Genomic DNA, 19,341 nt, shown 5'->3' with positions numbered 1-19,341 from the left:
GGCTTGACCACACAGCAACTTAACAAGTCATCGCTTACCCAAACTCATCTGCAGACAAGTACCCTCCTCCTTGGAAGTACCTGTAACTCATCTTGGCTTGACGTTTGGTACCACAGCACGCACACCTGTGTAAGGACTGTCACCTGTACAAGGCAGTGTGGTCGTACTGTCCGCGGGGTGACGTAAGGCCCTGTGTGGGACAGCTGGCTACAGATGAACAGCCTGATAAACTAAGTGGCCTCTACTTGTGTTTACCTGCCTGGCCGACCTCCTGTGACCTCTACAGCAAACATGGCTGAAGTACCAGGCAAGCAGAGTCTGTCTCTCACTCATGTCCTTCACCCAGGGGCTGTATGCCCTCAGACACAACTCGGACTCAAGAGTTTAGGGTTTAATTACTATACACAGGTTGTGGACAGTTGAGGAATCGAACCCGAGCATAGTTGGCACTTTGAGAAAGATTTATGTTTTTTAGAAGTGTTTCTACGAATGTGGTTGAACAGTGCAACTCAAGGAGTTATGGATGGGTTGTCATGAAATTTGTTCTGTGGTTAGGTCTTGGCCTTTCAAAGAAATGATTAGATTTTGGTTCCCCTGGTGACTTTTCTTGGTACTGCAGCAGAACGTCCAGTTAAGATATCTCGTCTTAGCATTTGATTCACTGGATGAAGGAAAAGGGAAGGAGAGTGTTTTCTGGCTGATATCCTTCAGCACAGGGCTCTTTGGCCTCTGTAATATCTACCATTAGAGTCAAAGTTTGTTTCCTCTACACTGGTTGTGTACATACTGTATGTATAGGATAAACCTTGAACACAGATGGTATCCAGAAAATCAATCACACAGGTGTTTAAAGAGCCCTATCTATGGTACACTATTGTCTGTCCCCAAAAGAAAACAAAACTGTAAGATGCTACATGCATTTTCGCATGCTTACTATATAATGGTACAATTGGATCTGCTATAGTCCTAATTCCCCAGTGCCATTGATTACCTTAGTCTACATTTAGATATCTGTCAATATAGGCATATTTTGATCACAACATAAAACTCTTCCGCTGTACATCTTACTTGAATACATTGAATGTACATTGAAGTAATGGCAAGAATATCCTACTTTTTCTACATGTATACTAGTATGCCCTTGAATTTCATTTTCAAATTACCTCAAATTGTAAACCACTCAATGACATCATATCTTCACAATGAAGACAAAATCTATGAACAATACCTGTCAATATGGAAAAGGTCACTCTGCAAAAGAGTGACAGATGGCAAATAAAGATGTCTGACTCATTTTCAAATATAGGACACGTCTCTGATATTATAGATTGTACCGTGCAATGTCCACAACCAGGGTGTACTGTTGGGTCTAGAGTGGGGTGTGGCTGATCCATCTAAAGCAGTCAGACAGGCACATTCAGATACTTTTAACACAAGGGAGGTACAAATTCTACATATAGATTGCATCAAGGCTAAGTTACTTGCCCAAATTTGACATTTGAATACAAGTCAATACAACTGCCTAACGGACTGTCTAACAGCTTTAAAAAATTGTCTCTGTTCGAAGACTGAATGTCTTTTATACATAAAGGTTCCCTTTTTCAGGAAGTTGCAGAAATATAAAATGTAATATGAAAGAACATTGTCACTAATCTACTCCCTGATTCTCAGTAGATTATCAGAAATGTGACTTCTGCTTATAAATCAATATAACGTTATGACCCCTACCTTAATAGAATAATTTGATAATCCTACTCGTTTTCCAACACAGAAATAAGCACCGGCCATGATTACCTCGTCCATGTCCCTCAGCCTGTCAGGTTGAAAGAAGAGGAAGCTTTTCTGTCGTCCTGATTCCCAAATATTTGAGAGGCGGTGGGAGCAATTAGACTTGAGCAGAAAGGTCAATAAGACCTCATTGGTGTTAATTGTTCCGTAACATTTCACTAAAAGAGGAATGCAGCAGGCCAACACAAGGGAGATAGGATGTCGCCATCACATGAAGCTTGGAAACCAGTGTTGTTAGCTTGTCTTCTTCTAACAGCTGCTATCTATGGCAGGGTAGCAATCTTCTGAAGTGGATTTAAGTAACAAGACCAGATTCCAATCTACATCGCATGGACAACTTGTTTCTAAAATTGTAATTTATTGTGTAATGTTTGGCAATGAACTTTGAATTAAGAACTATTCAAGCAGAAAGCAGGAAAATGCAAGAGAACGTTTTTTAAAAACCCTTTGTAACTGTATATTTTGTATACATCTCAATAATCTTTCAGATGCAGAATTTCTTCAATCTTCCCTCTATAAAACAAATGCCATTTTACGTCCACTCAGCTCAGTTTATGAACCTTCCCAAAAAGAGCCGTAACATTTCGTTGGATTCTACACTTCCACATAAACTTTAAAAGTTACAGACTGTCTGGTAAAGAAACATCAATTGTATTTTATCTGCCAGTCCCAGTTAAAGTTTACATAACCTAGCTAGCCCTGACAGAGTTTCTTTCTGCTGTGTTCTACATTTCCTGTTTTATCTACAACAACCACACAGCTGTGCTGTAGCTGCCCGTCTCCGTGGCAACAGCTAAGGGTCACCTTGACGAGTCCACTCCCTAAGGGATGACCCCTGGTCTATAAGTTGATTAACCTTTCTCACCTTCTTAACTAGGTCAAGAATGAAAGACACAGCAGGTACCAAAGCAGTGGATTCTGGGCTAGTTCATCTAAAAATCCTTGGGGTCGGTACAGGGCTGTCCCCAGCTTTGAATTTTTCTGTCCCACTCATTTTTTGGAAGCCTATGTTGTTAATTTTCCTTCATAGATTTGTCATTTTCAGCTTACAAAAATACATCTTCATCAAGCATTTATTTGAAGGAACCTTTTCAAAAGCATACCACTGGAATTGTAAAAAGTAAGTTCAGAACGCAGATATTTAACCAAGAGATCAACAAATCACAATATACCTGTGCCGGATTGCTGACTTTACTGTATGACAATGATTTCTTTTATCCCGATTAAAAGATTAAGCCATTGGCAGGGGAGAGGTGACCTAATTCCATCCTATCATCCTGAAGGTCATAAGAAAGTCATCTGAGCCAATCTTTGGAAAATTTGTAATACGAGTCGTTGACTTTGAACTAGCTGGATGCCTCAATTAGCATCTTAATACATTTACAATTAAAAACCAAACCCTGCTCATCATCAATCTTATCGATCTATACAACAGAAAAACATATCAATCTTTCTGAAACAAACCTGAGTTAACAAACAGACGAGGGCGAAGAATAAATGGAGAAAATTTTAGCCCCGCTGCCATCCCCATACCGATATATGAATCTGCACTCTAAACCTGCACTCATCTTTCTCAAAACTAAGACTTATTGTATAAACCTTCACCTTTTATGGCACCTCCTTGAGTTTGCATATTACATTTTGTACTGAAATCAGCTACTAGTACATTCACCTGTTTTCAAACTTTAAGCTTACCCTGGAATCCAAAGCTATAATAGGTTTGCTATCCTAAGCCTTTCTTATGTACCTTTCATCACACATGCATGTGCCTTCATAATAGAATTGATATATCTATATCTACTACATTGTACTATCCCCTCATCTCCCTTACCATTGTCCACAGTGGCTCCTATCCTTGGTAGTTTCCATCCATCTACTATACAGAGGACAGAGCCTCTTGCCCCATGTATAAATGTTTAGGATAGAAGGAAGCACACCCAAGTTTTCTAAACATTCTGGGAGTCTCAGCTTGTCCTTGAAGTTTGCCTGCCTCTCATCTAAGGAACCTTGTGTGTACACCTTTAAGGAAAACCTGTCTTCACTTTAAGAAGTGATGATGGAAAGGTAAAATGCTGCCTTTTCTGATTTATTGTCTCCAGCACTAGCATTTCTGGATGTTAGGCCACAGTTATTTAATTTGTTAGTTCTCAGATCTTAAAAATAATGCTGAATTAAAATATAAAGTTTGATTAAGACAAAGAGTTTCTGACACTGAGGGCTTCACCTTGGCATACACAGTTTCAGGGAATGAATATAAATGTAGTGAGATGCAAGTTTTCCTCCCAGCTCTATTTTCATCCGGACAGCTTGCTAATTCTTTTTATCTAAAACATCTGAGAACCAACGAAATAAACTAGTATGGCCTCATCAGGTAAACTTTCCTCTTGGTATGAAATACAAGTTCTTGGTAGAACACTAAGTGTGGCTAAAGAATTAACTTCACGTGCGTGCTCCTCTTAAGAAACCTACAATTTCATGGTCTAGTTCCTAATCTATCAATTATTCAAAAAGTTCTATATTCTCCAGAATAACTCAAACAAAAGGTTAACCACAAATACAAAACAGCTGGAAATTAAGGACTACAGCTATGAGGTAAAGAGACCTACTATAGATTAAAGACGCTAAAGCTACCAAGCTAGTTGATGTAAATGTTGTAAGGAGAAGTAATCACTATCTATGGAGCGCAAGATCAAATCTCTAGATGAGTATGTTTTCTACCTTCCACGATGAACTTCTAAAAATCATCAACTCTTGGGGTTAATTAGCCCATTCAAGACTTCTTTTCTACAGGAATGTCAACATTCCTGACATCTAGAGGTGTTATGCACTTTTAAAAATCATAAACTTTCCAAGTTAGCCCATTCCAGACATCTTTTCTTCAGTTATGTTTCATTCCTGACATCTAGATGTGTTATGCTTTTTCTCTACTCCACTCCACACCCCTTACCTCGTGTCATTTCGATTTTCGGCAGCCTGATTTTTGCCAGGCCAGGGTTTGGGCACCAAGTTTACCAGCTCGGTTCTAACATTGTCTTTCTGCCGCCTAGTGAAATGCACAGAACAAAAACGCATCGTCCTACATTTACTTTATCCCTTCGCTCTACGAGATCTTTGGCGAGGAGGGCCAAAGACCGTAGAGTGGAGGTACGCATAAGACAGTTGTTACGACACATCTACCTAATTCTGTGACTACTTTAACACCTCTTCTACTATCTCTTCTAGTATGAAACACCTACTTGTACAGTGTGACTTGATATAGTATAATGACTTACCCGCTTGCGATGTCGTCAGATCGGAGATTCTTGCTGAGAACATCGCCGTCGCTGACGTAGCCGCCAGTGAGGTCAAGGTCAAGGTTAGCCTCCTCACTACTCTCCGGGATGTCTCCTTGTACCATTGCGCTGCGGCTGGAAATAGTCCTCCTGAGCGAGCCGGTCTGGTAGGGGTAGTTCAGGAGTCGGGGTTGCATAAGAGGGGAGGCGAAACCCTCCCCGGCCTGAACTCTGACCCCTTGGACAGGCATCACGTTGGAGGCTAGGCTTACGGAACGCAAGCTGGAGTAGTGCCCAGGAGTCCTGTTTAGGGTCCTCGCTCCAGATTCGCTAAAAACGGTCTCCATGCTAGTCCTCGGGTGAGACTGCGTGAAGACGTCGTCACTTCCGAAGGTCGTTTCAAGGGTACTTCTGTTAATCTGGGAGCTCCGTAAGCTCAAGATCGTGTCTTCCAGATTCTGTCTCAGATTCGCGATGTCTTTCGCGGCCCTTTTTGCGCTGACTTCAGCTTCGCTTTCCGAGACTTCGTCTGCGGACGGCCTGTAAACAACGCTGTCTTTGCTGCTGGAGGTAGACTTGGATTGGTCGCTGTGCGAGTTGGAATTGGAACTGACGTTGCTGTCGCTGTTCGGAAGCGACGTTGCTATGTGACTGAAGGGGGCGACTGTTGCAGTGTTTGCATGCGCGTGGGGAGGGGAGAAGTTTATGCTACCAGAGGCTGACCGCTTACTCTCAGAGAGGAGATTATCGTTGGACGCCTGCCTACCTGCCTCAAAAAGCTTGGCCCCTGTCTTTGCTGAGTCCAGCTGAGTTCTCCCCTGTGCAGACCAGTTTTCGTACACAGCACCCTTGTCCTTTTCCGAGCTGGTTGTTTTTCTTCCAAGCCCGAACGATAAGGCTTTGCTGGGCATTTTCGATCCTGCGACTGGGATATTGCTAGAAGTTTCATGCGAATTCGAGTCAGCCTTGGGTGCCAACTGATGGATACTCGCAGTGTTTCTTAAAGTGCCCTTTGGAATGAAACTGGCAATCCTCGAGGACGACTTCTTAAGTTTTACACCTGTGCTTGTTTCTATCGTGCCATTTTCATCAGTCGTATGTTTGACTGCTGAAGCTTTACCCTTTGATTCCGCTCCTTTCTCGGGTGCTGCTTTTGCAGACTTTGCGTCTTTACCCTTTACTGCGGTTGCTTTTGTGTCTGTTCTAGATTTTGCAGTCTTCTTCACTGCGGTAGAGCTGGCAGTTTTGCTGTTGCTGGTCGAGTCTTTTGTGTTAGATTTGCTCAAGGCCTTCCCGAATCTCCTCTTTGCCGCGTCTTTGATTCCAGACTTGGGGTTGGCTTGCGTCGGTTCGGAAGCTGTAGCACCACTGGTCGTACTTACGCTAGAGCTGCTGCTGGATTTTGAGGTAGTCCCTGTAGGTCCGCTGCTCTTTGAGGCACTTTTCGAGTTTGATCCTCCAAAGAACCGGAACTTATCGAGCATAGAATTCTTGCCAGTTCTAGAAAGCGTGCTATCTGCGCTTTTGTCGCTACCGGGGGATTTTGCCACAGAAGACTTGGAAGCAGACTTGGAAACAGACTTTGTCGTTGTGGTTTTACTGGTTGTTTTTGCACCCGACTTGGAAGAATCGGATTTATCTGATTTAGCGGAGGGCACACGGCTGGATTTAGACGATAACTGTGGGATGCTCGAGCCTCCGTTGGCAACGGGAGGACCTGGAAAAAATATAGCCAGACATTATTTTATTAGAAATAATTCAAAATTATTACAAATATTATCAAAAAACCCTCTTGGTGACTTGGAATGGACTCTAGCAACAAAAAAGGTACAGGATACAAAAGGCAAAGATATGGTACGAAACTCTACCAAGGCAGCCAGTTTTTCGTAATAGGATTCATAAAATTGTAAGTAACAGATTGAATGGAAGTTGCTATTTGAAGACAAAGTGCTAGGGGGAGTGTATTTTCTTGCAATGGTGAAACATCCTCTAAAAACCCCTTGATCACTTCATCACCTGGCTAAGGCATACCCTCAAAAATAAATCCATTGCTAACTTTTTGAGTTATACTTTTTATCAACAAAGACAGCAAACAACAAACTCTGGTAGAAAAATCACTTCCTTACAACAACTAATAAGACATTCGAATCATTTGAGACTTCAATACCATACAATAAGACTTAGGGGCCATAGGGGCGAATTTGCAAGTTTGATTGGCAACTGCTGTTTAAAGGGCAGCTGCTAGGGGGACTGTTCTTTTTTACAATCCTTAACCATCCTTTGAAAATTAAAAAACTAATCTAGACTGAATCTAGACAAAAAGAGGGACAAATTGACAACATTGAGAAAGTGTTCCTCACCTTCGCTGCTTGTCGTGGAAACCGTCGACCCCTGAGAGTTCCGCTGGATGCGATTTTTATCCGCGGCAGAAAGACTGCGGCGGTTCAGGTTACTGGCACTTCTGCTGGAGGCCTTGGGCGCAGGAAGCCTGCGGAGACAGAAATAGGACATCAATAAACATCACAAACTCTGTGAACAAGTAATGCACGATATGCAAGGCTCTTGACATTGCTGCAAAGTCCGCTGCTCCTTTTGGCACATTCCATTCTGCAAAAAGGAAAAGTCTTGACTGAAACAATGAAAAACTATAGTAGACAACACCAAGATCAGTTCCACTACTTCCATGTACAGGTAAGTGCACGATTTGTAAGACTCTTGCAGTGCTACACAGTCCATTGCTCCTTCAGGCACATTCCATTCTGAAAAAAGCAAAAGTCTTGGCTTAACCAATGAAGAACTGTAGTACACAACACCAAGATCAGTTCCACTACATGGAACATATGGGCACAGGGCCAAGAATTTTCCGAGAATTTTTTGGTCGGTATCTTAGAGTATGTAAATTGGTCGTTAGTAATCTTTTAACCCTAGAAGGACTGCCTGAATGACATAATTTTATAACTACAAATTGTGCAAAGAGTTTCACAAGAACCTCATACAATTTTTTCCAAACTCTGCAAATTTGCTAACAAATCTTCTCACTGAAACAACCAAGTCATAACGAAACCCCAACCTTCTTTCCTCCTGCCCTTTTCTAAGAAGGAAGCATTCCTCAACTCAAACCCTGAGTCACCCTAACTTATCAAGTGTTTGCTCAAATGACACAAGCTTGTACTATCACATTACACCCATGCAGTTTATCAAAAATACATAACATCTTTGAAAACAAAGATAATACAGTCAACTTAAGACCTACCATGGATACCGAAGTCTTAGCTGACCTGCTTGTGGTATTCTTAACCAACGACCGTCTTATTCACAGTTACTTCGCAAAAGCAAGCAAAGAATTCAGAAGGAACTTCCAGTGTACACAGTGTATTTGAGGTCTACAATGTACTTGCACTGACCAACTAATTTGCATCTACTGTAAGGTTGAAAATATCTGCAAGAAGAAAGGCTGAGTCTTACCCCAACCATTGAAAAAGATCATATGTTACTTTCAAACACCCTTCTGTGATACCTATTATCATAAGTTCCTCTTTCTTTTTGAATGGAAAGACAACCTAATCTTGAAACCATTACAAAGTAAGGAAACTTAACTCCAAACGAATAATGAGATTTACTGTAAATTAATTTGATTTTCCTCCAATCAAGATGAAGGTTTAAATCGTTTCTCAAATGTCAGCAATTCAGATAACGACAAGTCATTTAAACGGAATTCCTCAACTTATATTTAGACTTAATTGCTGAATCTTTACCCTAAAAAATATGCTGGACAGAACAGGAAAATCCCATCCACTGTAAAGTCATTGATTTTCGCAGGGACTTAATTTTGTGGTAGGAGAAAAAAGGACGTTTTCAAAGTGTTTCCAATTTGAGGTTCAAAGAATTCTGTTTTCAGTAGTAATACATTGGAAATGCATATTTGCTGAGTCATGAATTTGCTGTGGAGAGAGGTCACTGCAAAATAAAACCACTGCAAAAGTTTCAAGCTTTACAGTATAATTATTCCTATTACTCATACCCTAATTAATCCCCCCTACACTATTGTTTCCTGTCCTGTCTGAGGGGTGCACAAACTTGAAACAAACCGCCACCTTACCCAACAAGACCGTTTGATTGAAGGGAAGCTTCCTGTAATCTTTCGCCAAATTTGCTCTCGTATTTCAGTTTAGTTACTGAGTTGTATAATTACACGTCTAGTGTGGAAATAAGGTTGACTTGTCACAAATGGCTGTCTTCAAGACAAACTTGCTAAAAGACTTTATAGGCATGGCGTTTGCCTGTGAAGTTAACTAAAATAGCTGGCTTTTCTGTCATTTCGGTATCCATGGAGATGGACCAAGTTTGTGACTTTTCGGCTGTCTAGGGATTGTGGGGCTGACATGCCAAGTTAATTCTATGGAAACACTAAATATAAAGCACTGAAATTAGGGTTGTTGGCCAATTTCTGTGGGAACGGCTTTAAACAATCCAAAAGAGGACGTCTGCAAATCACGCAGATGTTTTCTGACCTTTTTTTGTACAACTTATTCTTCTGAGAAACAAACTGTAATCAAGCTCTGAAAAAAGAGAAGTCATTTTGAAATTATCAAGTCACAGGAAATTTTGAGGAAGCCAGGCACCACAAGAATTTCCTGATCTTTTGGCATAATCCAGCTTGCTCTTCTAAGCTGTGAAACATCTCTATTCGACTCGGAATAACAAATATCTATAAAAATATTTAATAAGAAAAGGAATTCACAGGTCTAACTGTTCTTTAAACCTTAACAGCAACAGAGGCATTAGTTGGACACAATAGAGTGTTGTGCCTTTGTCAAAATGTAGATATTTGTACAGCTTGCTAACATCTGTAAAGCAAGCCAACATTGGTGGGTCTCCAACATATATGTACAGATTAATACATTAACACCTGAAAACGTGAGAAAAGAAGTAAGTAAAATCAGTTCACCAGTCTTCAGTCACAGGTTCTTCCTTCAGGGAGACGTCGGGAGAGTTCCCCATGTTGGTATAACGACAACCAAGTCTGAAAATCGATCACTTTACAGGCGACAGTTTACAGACAATGGCAGAATGATAGGTAAGAAACGGCAAGATAGATACACCTGGTGGGAGCATACCACTTTGGGATGAGAGGGGTGTACAGGTAGGAAGCTTAGAAAGAACACTTACCACACTTCTTCTTGTCTTTTGGAAAGCAAGGGAGCAAAAAGACGACAGTTAGAATTATTAAACATGCATTGCAAGGACTTTGGTATGCTTCATAACCCTTTTAAGACTTTGAAAACAACATTTGTGTTGAGTAAAATTGAACTTGAAGGAAATGTTCAGGTTGTCCCTTTAACATTCAAGCATGAAATGGAACTCCTATGACTCTTCAAAATTTTATGAAAAATCAATTATGAAGAAATAAGAATGGCTCCAGCCTAGACATCTTCCGTCTGAGGCCATTTTTCCTCATATATTCTCATGATTTTGTCAATACATATTCTTCAAAGAAAGCTTTTGATGAAACAGTATGCATTGGTAATGTTGAGCTGGCATTTACGTGACAAAGCAAATTTGTCATCAATTCACAGCATTGTCGAGTCTGTCTATGCAAAGAACATTATGAGAAATGGCAAAGGGCCACAATGAAAGATTTAATGATGTTATATTCATAAAAGGTTACAATCATTATTTTACATTTGTAAAACAGAATCAATTTATTTCCTTGGCTTTCGGATATTTTTAGACATTGTTAGAGGAGGAGTGGAAACGGAAGAACAGAACGGCAAACAGTATTGTACTGAGAAATACAGTAAAAACTGGCCAAGAGGACCACTCAGGGGACAATCCTGTGGACAGGTGGTCACTATAGACAGGATTCTGAAAGCTTTTGGCAATGGAGAAAATCATCTAAGGGACAACCAAAAAGTGGTCACATTGTGGTCACTTGTACAGGTTTAGGTGTAATCGTGTACAGAAATGTTGGTACAGAATTTTTGGGAATCCATGGAAGGAATCAACCTAATGACTTGTCAAATTATCACCCATCTCATTCTCAAGGTTTCCTGTTACATGTACTTTAAAATGTAGAGCCAATGAAAATATATTGACATTGCTACCTCTCTTACTAGTACTGTAGCCTAAATGGATTGCTGCAGTTTCAATTATTGTCACTAGATGGCATCACTGACAATGCAAGCAAATGAATTACTATATACTCCTATATCCTTCCAAAATAAACATTTCTCCCACATAATCAATACAATGACTCATGCTACACATGAAATCCAAACTGTTAAATTGGTTGTGTACCTGATAGAAGAAAGATCTGATCCTCCATAAACTCCAACTGATGAAATTTAATTTCCTCCACTGTATCAAAACAATTTGACCACAACACTCCTGAAGGATGAAATTATAAACAGTTCATTTTGGAGTAATCAATTTTCTCTGAGCAAAATATGTAACCCTACTGAGTGATACTTGGCAGGATGGATTAATCTCCAAGCAGACGTAGCAGTCAGGCTTGTCTTTAGCATATTTTGCCCTGGTTTGTACTTTTTCTGGAGAAAAACTGCCACCAGGAGGTGTACAAAGCATGCACCTCCAGAAAAACATACAAGACACCACCAACACAAGTGTGCTAAAAACAAGCCCGAATGCTACATCTACATGGAAATTTAAGGACAGAGAAGACTTACTTGGACTGCGGCTGGTCAGCTGTGTGCGCCTGCGACCTTGCTGCTCCCTGTGACCTCTGCTGCTGCTGCAGCTGCTGCTTGTACCTGGACAAGCTGAAGAACAACCCGAGGATCGCCTTCAAGTTCCCATCACGGATCTCTGTGGAACAACAGGGGAGGTTCAGAACTGTATGTATAGACTGAACAAAAGGTCCAAGATTACTTCAACGTTTCCATTCCTCTTCTTTATTGGTAGAGGGACGAGAGAATCATAACAAAGCTTGTTTTATACAAGCTGAATAACAACCCGAGAATCGCCTTCAAGTTCCCATTACGGATCTCTACGGAACAGGAGGGGAGATTCAGAACTATCTGTATTGGCTGAAGAAGGCGACTAAAATCAGGAGAAGCTACACTGAGGCGCAGTTTAAAAGAAAAGTGAATCTGCAAAAAAACACATTGCAGCAGAACTGGTCTGGAAGATGTTTTCGATTAACATTTTTCCTAAGACAAGCCAGGCTTTTCTAGGACAGAGAAAGCTACTGTTAAATGCCAGAGAAAGCTACTGTTTAATTGCTACTGTGTGCTACTGTGAGTCAAACTTCTGAAGACATCACACCAAAGTTTGACACCTAAACAACTTCTGAACACAACAGACTTGTGAACATAATCTATTTTTGTTAGAAAAATCACTGACAAGAAAAGTTCACTTGGAGAGAAGACAAGGAGGGCAAAATTGGGTCACAGAGAAAGTGAAACATCCACCTGAACATCTGGCACATTAATGGTGACAAACCACTTTGTCACACAAATTACTGAAACCACAAACATGCACCTGATGACACCCACCCTAGGCCAACTTTCACACAACAGACCCTTCAAGAAAGATGTGAAAAAAGGCAGATTTACCTTGAGGAGCAACAGAAGTCTCTGGTACAGCTTGGTTAATTACAGAGCAGTTTGAATGGGTTTTTAAGTGCTCTAAACTATCTTAATGTTCGTATCGCATGTTAAGAAGGCATCAGCTTGCAACAAGTCATACGGTTTCGCGTAAGCTTGGTGGCTTAAAAGTAATTTTCTGGCATGGTTTTCCATATTTACTCTTTGGTAGACCTACACCACATTGTATTAAATTTCAATTTTCTTATACCTTTTCAACTTGTTTCACTTTCAGTAGATGAGCCTTAAACTTCCCCTTCAAATTTTGTCCTCCTATCCTTCATTCGCATCTTTCTTTTTCCCTTTTCAGTCTCCCCTTCTCAAGAATGGACTTTCCCACAAGTCGGATTAGAGTTTTTGTGCTGTTAACTATTGGAGTCACATCTGTTGACCTATATTGTGGTACAGGACTGTGGGAAACCACTCTTCCCAAATCGGATTAATCAGAAAGAAGACTGTGTTGCCCAGGCAGAGATGCTTAATCTCCTTACAGTGGTTACAGAAGAAGCTACACTGTTCGCTTCAGTAAGCACGGGGCCAAGTATTAAGGGCTGTAATGTATGTGGGATGTGTCTGTGCAGTCCACTTACATATAGCTTTACATTAATCCGGGTTCCCCCATCTAGACTGAGGGAAGGAAGATTTAGCATTTTTTTCACGGCTCCCTTTTCTTCTTCTTCTGGTTCAATTTCTAATTCTCTTTTTTAACTGTCTAGTACATCTTGTGTCAGTGCGTTTTTGCTCTCATGTCTTATACCATTGGTTTTTCTTTTTCAAAAATCTTTCTGAAATATGAAATACACATGGGCGCCAGCTCGATTTTTTCCACGTTCCCAATTTTGACAGAAAAGTCCTAAAAAGAAAGTCACCATGTACAGGCTGGTGTTTGGGCATAGTTTATTCCAATTTGGGTCCTATATCTTTACACACCGATATTTATCACTCAAGGTTGACAAAATGGTCTTTAAATTTTTCTGCCATACCCATCAAAATTCTGTCAAATGACACATTGACGGGTGCTGGCCGCATGGGCAAGCCATTTCTGCAGGTCAGCTAGACTTCACCCAGAGACCAGGGGTCACAAAAGGAAACATTTCTTTCTAAAAACTGCCAAGACGAGTGTCAACACAGGGCTGACCTCTCACACTCAGGTGATGAATGTGAGGAAGTATGGGGGTGGGGGGCATGCTCCCTTCTAACCCATCACTAAGGGGTCTTGTTCAATGGGAATTCCACATCCTAAATAGCATGGTGTGTTTTCTGGACCAACCTTTGCGCTGTTGGTGGTGGTTTCACACATCTGAAACTGTCTTTAAGTTTTTAAATTCGAAATTCATGACGACAAAGTCACAAAATCCATGATGTCGCAGTTACAAAACAGTTCATGTTCCAGTGACAGAATGGTTCACCGATGTATCCAAAGAGTACTAGCAAGACAGTTATACTTTTTATGGCACACATTAGACTCTATATGTGTGTCTGAGAATTTTTCTTCAAATCCATCTTATTTCTTAGAAAGGAACAATTTAGAACGAAACAAAGATGTTGTCATAATGAGGTCACCACAGCGCCCTGGGTCTGCAACCATGAAAATCTGGTTTGTCCCTTTTCTTCACCGCTTGGTGCAAAAAATGGGATAATTTGTGGGCTATCCTTTTATACACACAGTTAAGATGACAGACGAATGTTTGAGGGCAGTTTGAGTGGCGTTTAATGGGGTTTCTCAGGGCGAAGACAAGTTGGACCCGCTGTGCTTTTGTGTTGGAGGGTCAGAGGGTGCAGGTGACAGCTGTCTGTAGAAGACACTGTTTCAGCACCAGATGAGTTCTGCCCTAGGGGCTAGCCTCCTTTGCAGACTTCTTGGAGCGCTGATATGGATTTTTTTTGGGGAGAGTGATTTTCAACATGGGATAAGGTTCTCTAATGCTGGCGAGGACAGTTTCACTTGCGAAGGAGCCAACCTAGGGGCTAGCTTTATTTCTTTTAATTTTTTTTATGTACAATAGAAAGATGAAATGTAGTGCTTCTTCGATAGCAAGTAGTACCCTAGGGGCTAGCCTTGTTTCTTTTCTTAAAAGTTGTTATGTACAAGAGAGAGAGAGTCAAAGCGCAATACATGTACCTCTTCGATATCTAGTAGTATTGCAATGCGGCTTCCGCTACGGCTCTTGTTTTCAGCCAAGCACACTGGGTCACCCCTACATTTGTACACTTCTCGATAAGTGTGTTGGGTTCTTTTATATGTAACGGTTTTAGGCTTGAGGCTTATGCCTGAAGCTCCCTCATACACGGGGCCGCCGGCTTTACGTTAGCATCCAAAATGACAAATGCAGTCACTTACAACATGTACATGTTAGTCTGGGATCGAGGAACTCCCTTTCAACTAGGATCTGAGCATGATTAGAACTTGTTGTTTGTGCATGTGTTTAGCATACATCTGAATAACTATGGGGGAAACAGCTTATTTAGGGCTGAGTGTTTACATTAAATTACACGGCCTATTAGCTTTTTACACAAACATGGCTGAGTACACAATCATGTAAACAATCCTCAATCAAAACAGGAACTAAATAGTTTGGCAAAGAAGAAGAAATCTTGGGGATGTTTGTATAGAGTCCTGACTCCTGATCCATACCTTCCTAGCTGTGACAAAAGTCTTTTTTTTTGGATACAGCATTGCACTGGACACACTACAGATTTCATATTACAGTTGCTTTTTGGTGCCATTTATAGTTTTGCTAGAAGTTTTATTCACCAATGATCTGTAAAAACACTTATTACTCAATTTACTGTAACAGTGGGGATCAACCTCCACTAACTGACCAGTCTAACTGGTCCGGACCTTTTAGCCTAGTGGTTAGCATGTTGAATTCCCAAGCCGTGCGGATTGGGATCGGCGTGAGTTCGAATCCCGGGAGCGGCGTACTCGCCCCTTTTGGTTTTTACATTACTATGAGGTTGGAAGTTTTACGGTAAGTCGTGAGAAGTAAGACCTAGAATAACAACAGGAACATCCAGCTACAGATAGCTGGAACAGTGGAAGTGACCCCACCTTCCCCATTCTTAAATACTAGTAGCTCAAGTGATAATGGCCTAGTACATGAACTGCACAAATTCTGTATCTGTGGACAACGGAAAATCCGCTACGCTTACCCTGAGGAGAGAGACCCTGGATGTTGACTCCCTTCGCTGCAAGGAAGCTCAAGCAAGCTTCGATGTTCTCGATCTGCAGAAGGGAAACAAAAATGAAGACGAACATTAGGAACGTGAAATAGGACACTCCTCTCATCATAAGAAATCACAGGCTGTTGTACACGTCTTAGTTGTAGGTCCACGCGGAACATCAGTCGGCTGAACAAAATGATGTACAGAGGTTCTGATATCAAAGAAATACTCTGCTTCATGTTTTGTCATAGAAAAATCACAGTCATGCAGCTAATAGTAACTACCGAATGAGCTAAAAAAAAAAGTCTGAATATCATTTATCAAAAGGGTCTGAAAGAGGTGGATACAAGATAATGATTCCATAGTAATTTGAATATCGATAAACTTGTAGACTGAAATGTTGCCTTGGTGCAAATTTTTCTCTCACAAAATTCCACTCTTTTAAAAAAGAAGTTCCATCAAAGCAGCCTACTTGACAGGAAAACATTGTTGGCCCCACTTGAAACCTGTTCTTTTCAACTAATGATAGTCATGTGTGCTTTTTATTTTATCTGTAAGAACATAAAATTGCATCTTGACAGTACCAAGTGCCCTCTTCAAAGCAAAAGTAAAACTGCCTTGTATGTCATGGACTCGTGGCACCAGGACAGTCAGAGTTGTGAAGAAATGTGATAGTTGGCTAAAGATTTGCTGCCTACAAAGGTTACATCTCAATAAAGGAGTGACAAGATCACCAGGAGAGTAAATGTCAAGCCCAAAATGCCGAGGTTTTCCTCCACTGAACTGAAACCAGCTGACTGCCAATGTTTCCCACCACATACTTCACTGTCAGGCAGTGTCAGCATCTTTTGCTCTATGATGCATTAAAGCTGCAAAAGTTGCTCAACACTGTCTTTGTATACATTTGTACTGTGGAAAAAAGATAAAACACATAAAGAAGCTGCTAGGTGGGCCAAATCCTAATCATTTTAAGGTCTCATTAAGACCTACATGCTACACATATACCAAATATCAAGACAATCTACCCAGCCATTCTCGAAGTATAGTGTTAACAGACAGACAGAAGTGCACACACACACACACACACACACACACACATATATACAAACACTATCCAAAACATAACCTCCATTTTTCGTTGAGTATATATACTCCCCAAAAGCACTGAGTGTCTCTTTTGCCTTCAAATTTGTGATTTCCCGTTGAGTTTGCATGGGAAGGTTCTCCGAGCCCCTAGAGCAAGGTTTACCCAAAATCCTTCACAAAGAAAGAAGCTTACTCCTTGTTTCTTTTACCACAGGGTCAAGAGGGGTCGCTGTAATCCCCAGATGTAAGGATATTACAAGGACAGAACGTTGTGGTCAGGTTACAAATCTTGCAAGATTGCTTGTTGGTATTCTTAAGTGTAAAGGCAAGAACCTTTTCAAGGGTGGGACGGGTGAGTGGTTCTCAGTAAAAGTGCTGTACAAGCAAGCTTATGCCAAGACGTGTGACCAACTCTACATGTTCAGAATGAAGAAAAAGTACACATCATGCAGTGCTCAATAAATCAAACGCTGCTACGATGTTAGTTTAAAGCTTTTTTCAGAGGATGCAAAAATGTCCCTTTCTAGGTTACGATACAGCTTGTTGACTCTTAGTTGTCAGACAAAAATGTCAAATTGAAGTACAAAAGATTGATTGTTGGTCAAGCCCTTTAGGCAGTTTAGTCTTCAAGTTAAACTAGCTTTGGACAAAGTACCACCATTGTTCCCAAAAGATGTTAACTCTACTACTACAGTGTAAAGGTAAATACAGTTGTTTGGAACCACAACTACATGTTTATGGCCAGACAAACTGACATATAGATGTCACAGTCTATAAAGTCAGCAGTTAATGGCTTTAGGAAGCCAGCGGGGGATTAAATACACAGTAGTTTAGATAAGACTGGAGACCATCTCTGCCATACAATTTGCTCTATAATAGTCACTATATATGTACTACCACTATCAGACACCAAAGAAGACCAAAAAGTCAAAAGATGATTTTGAGCTAGTCTCCAAGCAGATGTAGCACGTGGCTTGTTTTGAGTGTGTTTGGCAGTGTTTGCATTTTTCTGTAAGTACTATTTTAACCTCCTTGGTACTAGTATTTTGGAGGTTTTTCACCAGTCACCCGAATGGCACACTATGCTGCTCAAAACAATCCCGACTGCTACATCTGCTTGGAGATATTGAGCCTCTTCTAAGCAACAGGCTGCCACACTGAGGAGGCTGGCTACACTATCTACACTATAGTCTATACAGACTTCCTTAGAACTGTCTTTCATGCTGGTACATCAGAGGAAGAATCAAAGCAAAGATTACATGAACTAACCTATTGGCATTTGCAAATGCCTCAGTGGTAATGTCCACATCAGATCTTTTCATTCTATGGCTGTTATAAATGTACTAGGCTATGATCAAAAGCTGTCAAAAGTGACCTCTTCAGAAGAAAAGAAGACACCAAAGTCAAGGTGTAAACAAAGAAAATTTCATCACCGTCAGCAGTTAGACTTTTCATTATGCTACGAGACAACACAGAAATACAAGATTGTTTACATACCACTTACAGTTGACAGTGATGCCTTGACCAAAGGGAAGATATCCAACTCAGGGAAAGAAAGTTTCCTCAGAAAATAGTCCAAATCTGTGCTACTAGCAACAGTGATGCCCTCCACTCAACAACAGACAAGCCAACTGATACAAACAAATAAACCAGCCTTCCTATACCCCCTCCCGGGTAAATTGACTTTTTAATTAACAAGTTAAAAGGGACTTCCAGTTTATACACCATCTAGGGACATGGAAAATAATGGGTGTGAAGTGCCTGTTTGTTTGCTATAAATCCTCCCTACAATTACAATTAGATAAAAACCACCACCCCTATGGTAATGAGATTGGGCGTGAAATGGATTGGAACAGTTTAATTGTTCACACCTTGTTAACATTACAATAAAAGGCAGTAGTTTACAAACTCAATTAAAACAAAGAGGTAAAATTGCACTTTCAAGAGATACCCTTTTTTCTAGATGCCAGGGAAAGGACGAAATCTAATTTTTGAAAGTTCCAACAGATCTGTCATTATATTACTTCTTGAAAAATGCACTACGGTAATACTTCTGTTCAAAGAATAAAAGTACATGTACAATCAAAGTAAGGATCATTGTGCTGGAAACTTCTGCTTGCAAATTTCTGCTGGAAAACTTACAAAATTCACTTTAATCAAGGAGGTTATAGTTCACTATAACCTCCTTGCTTTAATGACATTGACAATTTTTAATGAGAGTCTTAATGAACTGTCCAAATGTAGTGCGTATGAAAATGGAACAGACCATTTGTAAAACTAAAAGGGTGGTGCCCTCTTTTTATCAACTGATCTGTTTACAGCTCATTAAAGAGGGAGGTTTCAAATGTTCAAACATCATCAAAACAAATATTATTCTGTTTTCTCTGGACAGGATGCCAGGACCACAGTATAAACATACTGGTCAA

General features: G+C 40.5%; 1 protein-coding gene across 6 annotated transcripts in view; it reads right to left on the bottom strand.

Annotated features, from left to right (window-relative positions):
- LOC136421714 (neuron navigator 2-like) overlaps positions 1-19,341 on the bottom strand; it is a 220,101-nt gene that overhangs the window by 74,158 nt on the left and 126,602 nt on the right. For 5 of the 6 annotated variants that reach the window (XM_066409211.1, XM_066409207.1, XM_066409209.1 and 2 more), the window contains 5 exons: positions 15,818-15,890; positions 11,747-11,885; positions 10,230-10,244; positions 7,421-7,548; positions 5,061-6,777 (listed from right to left, as the gene is read on the bottom strand). In XM_066409211.1, the coding sequence (XP_066265308.1) occupies positions 5,061-6,777; positions 7,421-7,548; positions 10,230-10,244; positions 11,747-11,885; positions 15,818-15,890 (2,072 nt within the window). The remainder of the gene's footprint in view (positions 1-5,060; positions 6,778-7,420; positions 7,549-10,229; positions 10,245-11,746; positions 11,886-15,817; positions 15,891-19,341) is intronic. The other variant, XM_066409208.1, reaches the window with a different exon arrangement.

Source organism: Branchiostoma lanceolatum, chromosome 16, assembly GCF_035083965.1.
Source record: "Branchiostoma lanceolatum isolate klBraLanc5 chromosome 16, klBraLanc5.hap2, whole genome shotgun sequence".
Classification (NCBI taxonomy): domain Eukaryota; kingdom Metazoa; phylum Chordata; class Leptocardii; order Amphioxiformes; family Branchiostomatidae; genus Branchiostoma; species Branchiostoma lanceolatum.
The sequence above is the reverse complement of the archived record's forward strand: the minus strand, read 5'-3'. Positions and strand labels throughout refer to the sequence as shown.